Source organism: Haliotis rubra, unplaced genomic scaffold (assembly GCF_003918875.1).
Source record: "Haliotis rubra isolate DU_JTF1 unplaced genomic scaffold, ASM391887v1 Scf220, whole genome shotgun sequence".
Taxonomy (NCBI): Eukaryota; Metazoa; Mollusca; class Gastropoda; order Lepetellida; family Haliotidae; genus Haliotis; species Haliotis rubra.
In genome coordinates, this window is record NW_025766226.1 from 1,485,197 (window position 1) to 1,496,138 (window position 10,942).

At 42.6% G+C, this 10,942-nt stretch overlaps 1 protein-coding gene across 1 annotated transcript; it reads right to left on the minus strand.

Annotated features, from left to right (window-relative positions):
- Positions 1–8,614: 8,614 nt before the first annotated feature.
- On the minus strand, positions 8,615–10,683 carry LOC124277377. Its single transcript, XM_046713048.1, has 2 exons — positions 10,239–10,683; positions 8,615–9,093 (listed from the first exon to the last, which is right to left on the minus strand). Exons 1-2 carry the CDS (start codon positions 10,681–10,683, stop codon positions 8,615–8,617), a joined length of 924 nt encoding a protein of 307 aa, XP_046569004.1.
- Positions 10,684–10,942: the final 259 nt, after the last annotated feature.

The following is a 10,942-nucleotide window of genomic DNA, read 5'->3' on the forward strand; positions in this document are numbered from 1 at the left end:
TCCGGAGATGTAAGGTAGGAATATACACAAACGGAAAACTGCTTCAAACATCATGGCTTACTTGTACTAGATGAAAATTCAAGCGCAGTGACAATGATTTTATACCTTATCTAACTGTCTGACACCACGTGACAGAGACGTCGTCGATGTAAAACTAGGAACTAGAAAGGAAAAAAATATTTAAATTAAAATGTATACGCCATATGTATCTCTGTGATATAACTCAACAGCCAAATATGTGAATATATACCCTTGGTGTGTTTCAGTTTGGGCACTTTTACCTTTGATGTATCCTTACGCTTCTCTACTTCTACGTAATAATGGAATATTTCTGGGATGTGCTCAAGACAATTTAACTATTTGTCGGGACACACTCTTAAGCCTGTGACGTAGTTGAAGATAAGATTATTCCAAAAATATGCAGGTGGCAGACTGTTGCTTCTCACGATAGGAGAATAAGTATGGTTCTTCGGTAAAGTAATAAAACAATGAAGAGTTGATGAGTGCCGAATATCACTATCACAAAATCTACAAAGTGTTTTGTTTTTTTCCGTAAATATATATACTGCTATATATACTCTCCAAAAAGAAACGCATATAGGAATTTCAACTGTATTTCTATGTGTATTTTGAAACATCTTGTAGGCGTTATGAGTCAATGAAATAGAGCGAAATTGCACACTGGGAATGCAGACTTATCCGTCTTTGGCACTCGAGGAAAGTCAGTTTGAGTGTCACATGGAGACGTGTGGTGGCGCTGAAGTCAATACCTCGTGTAACCACCGTGGGCATCCAGAACTGCACGGCATCGCCTCGGCATCGAACGAATAAATCTCAGAATCTCGTGTTGCTCAATCGCAGACCACTCTGCCTGTAGAGTCAACAATATTCCAAATACAGTGAATAATCGACAGACAGCGATCAACCTTTTATACCCATCATTGAGACTATCTGATCCCCAACTTTCACGTGCATTGCATGCGAATTGTGTATTCTGTGACACTACACGCCAAAATTGAAAATCATGCTGTTTAATACGGGTATTTTACGGATGGTGCGTTTTGATGTGATGTTTCAAAACATAAACACCATAGGACTGATAAATAGAGCAAAACCTTTTGTAAAATGAATCACGTTTTAATTCATTGCTACATGAAATTGCTATTTTCATGAAGCGTTTCTTTTGGGAGAGTATATTATGCTGGCTGTTATCGCATAATCAGTTTTGTTTGTGTGTGTTTTTGGGTGAGTAAGGAGTGAGGTTTACCGCCGCTTTAGCAATAATATTCCAGCATGAAGCCCATCAGCAAATGACTGGTGCTGCCAAAACCTGAAGAAACAGGATGAACGTAAGGTTCGTAACCAGCGGACCCGTGAAGATCCGGACTAGAATTGATCTTCAGTAACCCATGCTTGTTGGAGGCGACTAACGGATCGGGGATGTCCACGGATCGAATATTTGCCAGACCGTCGCCATATAGCTGGAATATTGCTGAATGCGAAGCGTAAAACTAAACTCACTCACACATTCACTCATCTTCGAGCCAACGGAAAAAACAGACTTGTCTTGTCATCAAAATGGAAGCAACCCTACACGTATGAATTGCAACACATAAACCTATAAGACATTTGAGCCACCTGTGCCCTCATAGTCATGCACCTAAACGAAAGGGTTATCCTCTTTTCCTCTTAAATCGTATCGCTTGAGATACCTTTTATACTCCATCTTAAGGAAAGTGAAAACACATTTGAATAAACATATTTGGATTACTTACTCATTGTGGAAATATTCTCGTGAGATATTCTTCATAAACTGAACTGTAGAAACCAGTACAACTCAAAACGGTTATACTGGGTTATTGGTGCATGTAATGTTTACGTGGTTGATAGTGCATGGTGTACATACGCAGCGCAACAGTCCGTAGAAGCTTGACATTTTCTGTTGATTGATTGGTATACAGAATGCGTAAATTCAGATGTATAATTTTAGATTGGAATATAATGCCTCCCCTTGGTCTTCATACTGTGGACATATGAGAATAACGTGGCATTCATCTTCAATATTATCACTGTTCCACTTTCTGCAGGATTGGTTCTCAGTGGCATGACATGCTCTTTATAATACGTTAGAATTAATAATAAATCCACGTCGAAACTGCTCTTAATTTCCCTCTACATTTAAAGCAGCAGTTAAATACTTTCTACACATAAGATGATATGGTGGTGGGTAACCTAGAGCGTTACAAAGGTTCGATCCGGTTCGATTCCTCACATGGGTAAAATGTGTGAAGCCCATTTCCAGGTGTCCTCTACCGTGATATCAATGGAATATTGCTAAAACTAAAACTCACTAATAATTGAATTACTCACAAGATGTGGTTTCATCAAAGAATGCGAATAAGAACATTTTTCAGTTTTAACATTTCTAGTCCAATCTGGATTGAAAGCAATCTTTACACCTTTGTTGAACAGGGATAAAAAGGCTGTAAATTGATCCCCTAACTCCCCTGCCCAATCCATGCATATCCAAGACCCAGTTGAAACAGTATAGTTCAAATCAACATATTCCATATAAGCCATGGCTGAACATCACTTTTGCATTTTCAAACGAAATACGATAAATATCTTAAATGGCTTTTGAGGACGCATTGAGATGTGTTTCAACCAATATGAGAACGTTTCAGTGCCAATATATATATTTCCAATGCATTTAAATTCACTATATCCCAGAACCATGCAACAGAATTGACATGAGAGATGTTCAAACTGGTTGATGGTCACTATGTTACTTGGTCACTCGCCATATCATTTTGCCTTGCTGCGAGAATCTTAATACACACCTAAATAACATAATTGACTGATGAAAAGTGTTTCATATTTTCACAATACACATGAGAGTGTTGAATTATGTGTTATGCTGAAGGGGTTTTCGGAACACAAATGTTATGCCTTATTCCGATACCAGATAACGTTGTTGTACTGGCAGTAGCCATTTCAAAGGTTTAGCTATCGAGCAAGGGATTCGGCTGTGTCCACCTACTTTGTCCAACACGTACGCATCAGATTTTTGGCATTCAGGTAATATTTGCCGTTTTTGTTTGTTTGGTTTCAGAGGGAAGAATCGCACGATCAACAATGATCAATTGTTTCGGGTTTGTTTGCTTGGTGTTTCACGCCAATCACAGCAATGTTCCAGCTTCCATGGTGGTGGTCTGTAATGTGTAATGTCATTTTTGACATCTTTAATGCCTTGTTTTCCTCGGGCATTTGATCTGCTCTTATGTTTGCTGCCTTATGGTGGTCTGAGAGTTTAGTTTACGCCGCTTTTAGCAATATTCCAGCAATATCACGGCGGGGGACACCAGAAATGGGCTTAACACATTGTGCCCATGTGGGGAATCGAACCCGGGTCTTCGGCGTGACGAGCCAACGCTTTAACCACTAGGCTACCCCACCGCCCCGTGAGAGGAAAGATTCCTGTTAGTTGCTTGAGGTCTTTCACGTTTGCCACTTTGATGAAGCCCATCAACAAATGAATGGTGCTGCCAAACCTGAAAACAGGATGAAAGTAGGGTTCGTAACCAGCGGACCCGTGAAGATCCGGGCTAGAATTGATCTTCAGTAACCCATGCTTGTGGTAAGAGGCGACTAACGGGATCGGGTGGTTAGGCTCGCTGACTTGGTTGGCACATATCATCAGTTCCCATTTGCTTAGATCGATGCTCATGCTGTTGATCACTGGATTGCCCGGTCCAGACTCGATTATTTACAGACCGCCGCCATATAGCTGGAATATTGCTGAGTGCGGCGTAAAACTAAACTCACTCACACACTCACTCATTCGTAGCCAACGAAAACAAACTTCTGTCTTGTCAAAAGGCGAATTGCAACACATTATAAACCTATTAGACTTTTGAGCCACCCGTGACCTCAGTTATGTACCTGAACGAAAATATCCTCTTTCCTCTTAAATCTTACGATATCCATGTCATGTGTTGAGATACTTTTAATACACATCTTATGAAAGTGAAAAGATATTTGAATACACATATTTGGATTACTTACTGATTGTAGAAATATTCTCTGGAGATTTTCTTTATTACTGAACGGTTGAAACTAGTACAACTGAAAACGGTTATAATGGATTATTGGTACATGTACGTTTACGTGTTGACAGTGCATGGTATATTAACGTAGCAACATTCTGTAGAAGCTGGACATTTTCTGTTGACATTGGTATACAGAATGCGTAAATTGTGATGTATACTTAGATTGGATATAATGCCTCCTTGGTCTTTATACTGTGGACATACGAGGATAACGTGGTATACATCTTCAATATTATCAGTGTTCCACTTTCTGCAGGATTAGTTCTCAGTAGCATGACATGTTTTTTTATAATACGTTAGATTATAATAACCACATCAAAACTGCTCTTACTTTCCTCACATTTAAAGTAGTTAAATACTTTTCACACATAAGATGTTGGGGGCGGTGGGGTAGCCTAGTGGTTACAGCGTTCGCTCATCACGCCGAAGACACGGGTTCGATTCCCCAATTGGGTAAAATGTGTGAAGCCCATTTCAGGTGTCCCCCACCGTGATATTGCTGGAATATTGCTAAGACTAAAACTCACACACTCACTCACTCACAAGATGTTGTTTCAGCAAAGAAGGCAAATAAGAACATTTTCCAGTTTGAATATTAATAGTCCATTTATGGTGAAAGCAATCTTTACATCTTTGATGAAAAATGGATAAAAAAAGATGTAACATCCTCAACTCCCTGCCCAATCCATGCATATCCAAGACCCAGTTGAAACAGTATAGTTTTAATCAACATAGCCCATATCTTTATTTCGAGCATCACTTGCATTTCCAAACAAATACAATACCATTTTAAATGGCTTTTAAGGACGCATTGAGATGAGTTTAAACCAATATGAGAACGTTTCAGTGCCAATATATATATTTCCAATGCATTGAAATTCACTATACCCCAGAACCAGGCAACAGAATTGACATGAGAGATGTTCAAACTGGTTGATGGTCACTATGTTACTTGGTCACTCGCCATATCATTTTGCCTTATGACATCTTTTAATGTCTTGTTTTCTCGAGCATTTGATCTGCTGTATGTTTGCTGCCTTATGGTCTGATACGTTGTCTCAGATTGGTCAAGACTGTCTGGTTGACTGGAGATTATTAAAATACTTTCGAAATTAATGTCCACTGCGAGGCGGTGGTCACAAACCCAATAACGGGTACGCACACCGTGAACAGTGAGACCGGCAGAGCATCGCCCACGCATATAGTCTATCAGATGGTCACTGGAGGCTGGTGGAATGGTATGTCATGTTCTCTACAACTCACACACTTTATGTGGCGGATTTGGTATACAGAGTAGACGTCTCTCCATTTCATCCCACACGTGCTCACCGGGAAATATCCGGTGAATATGCAGGCCAAGGCAGTACTTTGTGCCACTGAAGAAAAGCCAAAGCAACTCTAGGCGCGTAAGGACGACGTTATCATAGTCATTGTCAATCTTGAAACATGACGTTGAAGAAACTGTATTGCCACTGGTCCGAAAATCCTATCTCTGTAGCCCACACCTATCAAATTGCCCTAAACAGCAGCTGTTTTAAAAGGGGTTCCCTGATGAGCACTTATCCCACCCCAGTTCACGTAACCTCCTGGAAGCGATTCCTCTCTGCGACACAGGCTTGAGCATAACGGTACCGGTACTCTTGAGTGAGTGAGTTTAGTTTTCCTCTTTTAGCAATATTTCAGCAATATCATGACAAGAGACACTAGAAATGGGCTTCACACTCCACATGAGATAATGGTGCTGACCTACCTCAAAGACTGTGAGTCCCATCTGTTGCCATGTATAATCGCGAACCACAAGGCTACCCAACAGCCCCTTTTGATGTGGACAACCCCAGGAAATATAACATGGGCGAAATGGGTTCATACACGACATACATGGCACTGACTTTGTTGTAGCTGTTGCAAAGTCGAATACATGCCGAGGCCAAAACAGCCGACTGGAAGATGGTTTATTTACATAGGACACGATACTGTTGATGGACATTAAGAGAGATGGCATAAGATAATAGGGCCTGTAAGTCTCGCGAGACGCTACTTGCGGTACGAAGCTGGTTCCCAACTTCCGATATGTCAGACGGGGCCCAGCTAACTTCCGGTACCAGATTTCCGGTGACAAGCGTATATTCAAGAACCAGTTCTGGTTCTAAATTGTGCCACCGCCAAAAAAAGACTTTACTAGACCAGACCAAGTGTACAACCATGCTTGGCTGTAACAGCGGTTGACAGTAACCGTTTGCTAATTTGTGGATGGTAAGATCGGAAATATTTTATTCCTGCAAGAATTATCTTACTATCAACTGAGAACCATGAAACCATTCGAAAAGGTATGAAACGTCGTTTGTCTCCGGAAATACTAAGGTCTCGTGAAGTGTCATGGCCTGTTTACGGAGCCTATTCCTGCAGTATATAGGTCACCGTAAGTTTTCAGAAGAATGTAATTCCTGATCATGAGCACCGTGTGCACGAGGTGCTTGAAAACCTGTGTTTGGATATATCGTAACAGAATCGTTGCCCATTATTTTCATAGAAGCATAACACACCATAAACCAGTGAGGATTGAAGCAAGCGTTAAAGACGTTGTTTGGTGACCGAAGGACTAGGTAGGTGCATGGGCACGCTTAAACTTGGTCAGCACAATGTCACGATGCAAATATCTTTGATGTACGACAAAGTGTGAGCAGCAGGGCATGGAATCGATACCTGACGTTTGGGTCAGCTACCCAGTGACATTTGACCGATAGCGTTGCAACACACAGCTCCTGACTGCAACAAGACGTCATTACTTTGTGACAGCCACCACACTCAGGAATGACAATTGGTACGTTAATGACGTTGATTCAGCTCAAACAGTGCATAATCGTCTCCGTGAGGCTGGTCTCGGTATACATCCGAATCCCATCGATCCAATATCACACGCAGGCACGTCTGGATTGGGCTGAAGATCACGTCAATTGGCCACATCAGGACTGGGTTCCAGGGCTTCGTTTCACAAAGCTATCGTAGCGCTACGACTGACGTAAGTCTATGTTACGGGGCCTAGAGTTTCGAAGCTCTCTTAGCGTTAAGTGTCATACATCAACTTTAACTTACGACCATCTTAGCGCTAAGAGAGCTTCGAAAATATAGGCCCAGTATCGGAGGTACGACAGTCGTAGCGCTACGATAGCTTTGGGAAACGGGCCCTTTACTTGTCAGGTGACTCGAAATATTGTCTTGCCTTCATAGAGTGTCCTGCCAAAGTGTTTCGAAGACAAGGATTCAGGATTCACTTCACCCGACCTCCGGTAGCACGGCCTGCCTGCTCTTTCCGAGGGAGGGGGTTGAGGGGGCAAGTTTGGTTATGGCTATGAATCTTTTGACCAACTTAATTTGACTGTGTATTAAACATGACTTTTTTTGTTGATCTGTGTCTTGTTTAACTCTGGTCTCAGCAATATTCCAGCTGTATTTTTGTGTAAATAGTCTGGAGTCTGTGTCAGGCAATTCAGTGATTGACATCATAAGGCATATGGCATGACCACTTGAATTTAGATAATGTTTTTGAAGTGAGGTGAGGTGAAATTGGGTTTAACGTCGTGCTTGAGAATATTTCGCTCATATGACGACGTGCGTGCGTGTGTATGTGTATGTGCGCCTGCTTGTACTAGCCCAGAATGAAGCTGGATTTATAGTGCTAGCCCACTGAGATACCATGCCGCAGTGAAGCATGAATACCCCACTCAGACACATTATACTGACTCCGAGCCGACCAGTCCTTGTTGTACCCATTACTGTCGAGGGGCGGTGGGGTAGCCTAGTGGGTAATGCGTTGGCTCGTCACGCCGAAGACCCGGGTTCGAATCCCCACATGGGTACAATGTGTGAAGCCCATTTCTGGTGTCCCCCGTCGTGATGTTGCTGGAATATTTGTAAAAGTGGCGTAAACCCAAACTCAGTCAGTCAGTCATTACTGCCGAGCGCCAGGCAGGGACCAACAAGTACCATATTTTAACGTCTTTTGGTATGACGCGGCCGGGGATCGAACACGCGACCTTCCGCTCTCAGGGCGGACGCTCTAACCACTACACCACGGCGGTGGTTAGATAATGTTTTTAAAAGGACACATCACATGCTGTATTCGTGAGAATAACACCATACAATACTGTAGGGCAGGACATGCCTACCCTTGTCGCGAACACCTGGTGTCATCACTGATTTTCAGTGATCCTTTCATATAATTTTCAGAGCTATGTTTCCGTTTACACCAAACAAACGGAATTTGCTTCTAAAGATAATGAAGACTGGGTATTCTTTTGCACTGAAGTTCTATATTCAATAAAATCCGTTGATAATAAGTGAGTGTGTTTAGTTTTACGACGCTTTTAACAATATTCCATCAATATCACCGCGGGGGAACCAGAAATCGGCTTTACACATTGTAGCCATGTGGGGAATCGAACCCGGGCCTAACGTTTTAACTACCCTTCAGAAAGTCAGATCGCTCTAAATTGCCAGTAAAAGTATTATTGTAAGAACTGAAGGCCAATGAAGTTTGGATGAATAAGACAAAACTGTTGAAGCAGATGTCCTGTAATGAAAGATATCGCATCTCCTACATAGCTGCCTGAACGAACGGTGACTGTTATTGGAATATCTCCACGGAACTGTTCAAACTGCACCCACACCTCCTCGTCCTTCTGCAGATGACTGACACATGTAGCGGAAACTGCGCCCTCGGAAGAAGAATATGCAGCCCAACCACTGCCGATTGTCTTTCCCGATTGTTTGATCGAAGTCGATGGAGGGAACCTTTGGAGAAGAATGCCCAACTGTATCCAGAACATGTAGGTTCCGTTCACTGGTGCTGTGAACATCCCAGTCGTGGTGTTGTAGCCAGATCCAGTGTCGTAGATGATGCTGTCATACACCACGGGGTCTAGTGATGTTACGTTGTAGGAACTTGACACAAAAACCTGGAAAGCCACGGCGCTGGTTTCGGACACTGCAGTGAAGGAACACGTGGTGGAATATATAATGCAATGTTTCTGTACTGTATATGGAAGGATCCTTGCACGTTTGCAAGTATCAACTCTCAAAGTTTAAACTGATAGTGATTTAACAATTGACTCTGGAGCAGACCTTTTTGTATAACCAGTCAATATGTCACCTATACATTGGTGTACGCCCAGTCAAAATGTCAGGTCACCCAGACCTTGGTGTACGACCAGTCAAAATGTCAGGTCACCCAGACCTTGGTGTACGACCAGTCAAAATGTCAAGTCACCCAGACCTTGGTGTACTACCAGTCAAAATGTCAGGTCACCCAGACCTTGGTGTACGACCAGTCAAAATGCCAAGTCACCCAGACATTGGTGTAGAGACCAGTCAAAATGCCAAGTCACCCAGACCTTGGTGTACGACCAGTCAAAATGTCAGGTCGCCCAGACCTTGGTGTACGACCAGTCAAAATGTCAAGTCACCCAGACATTGGTGTACGAACAGTCAAAATGCCAAGTGACCCAGACATTGGTGTACGACCAGTCAAAATGTCAGGTCACCCAAACCTTGGTGCACGACCAGTCAAAATGTCAGGTCACCCAGACCTTGGTGTTCGACCAGTCCAAATGCCAAGTCACCCAGACATTGGTGTAGGACCAGTCAAAATGCCAAGTCACCCAGACATTGGTGTAGGACCAGTCCAAATGCCAAGTCACCCAGACATTGGTGTAGGACCAGTCAAAATGCCAAGTCACCCAGACATTGGTGTAGGAACAGTCAAAATGCCAAGTCACCCAGACATTGGTGTAGGACCAGTCCAAATGCCAAGTCACCCAGACATTGGTGTAGGACCAGTCAAAATGACAAGTCACCAAGACATTGGTGTAGGACCAGTCAAAATGCCAAGTCACCCAGACATTGGTGTAGGACCAGTCAAAACGCGAAGTCACCCAGACATTGGTGTAGGAACAGTTACAATTCCAAGTCACCCAGACATTAAGGTACAACCAGTCAAAATGCCAAGTCACCTTTCCAAGGTAATTATTCAACTAATTATAGTTGATACAGCAATCTCGTGACTAGGGTTATCAAAACTATGTTACGTTAGGTTTTCCATTCTAGTTTTAAAGACTTGGTTGTCACACTGACCTGAGTTCAAATGTTTCAGTTGTAAACCCTTTGTCATGAGGTCTGTCTGGGCGGTCTGAAGGTCTTTCTTTGTAGTTTGAAGATCGGTCTGTGTATGTTGAAGGTCGACCTTTGTTGCCTGGATTTCTGTCCGAGATGTCTGTAGTTCCTGTCTTGTAATATTCAGATCTGTTCGAGTTACCTGCAGGTCTGTTCGAGACGTCTGTAGTTCCTGTCTTGTAATATTCAGATCAGCCTGTGTGAGCTGGAGTCTTTCGTTCGTAGTCCGTAGATCAATCTGCAACCTATTTGTGTCATTGTGAAGAGTGTCCACAGTCTGTTCGAGGAGAGTGATGTGACTCAAGATACTGGTAAGGTCGGCTGTACCGTCGGATTTCGTTAACGGCAGAATCAGTCCGGAGATGTAAGGTAGGAATATACACAAACGGAAAACTGCTTCAAACATCATGGCTTACTTGTACTAGATGAATATTCAAGCGCAGTGCCAATGGTTTTATACCTTATCTAACTGTCTGACACCACGTGACAGAGACGTCGATGATGTAAAACTAGGAACTCGAAAGGAAAAAGTATTTAAATGAAAATGTATACGCCATATGTATCTCTGTGATATACATCAACAGCCAAATATGTGAATATATACCGTTGATGTGTTTCAGTTTTGGCACTTTATACCTTTGATGTATCCTTACGCTTCTCTGCTT

Excerpts from the sequence above, each read along its gene's own strand:
- LOC124277377 (XM_046713048.1), bottom strand. The coding sequence starts at position 10,683 with ATGTTTGAAGCAGTTTTCCGTTTGTGTATATTCCTACCTTACATCTCC. Across the intron at positions 9,094-10,238 it reads ACTGAAACATTTGAACTCAG|TGTCCGAAACCAGCGCCGTG; the intron begins GTCAGTGTGACA and ends CCTTCACTGCAG.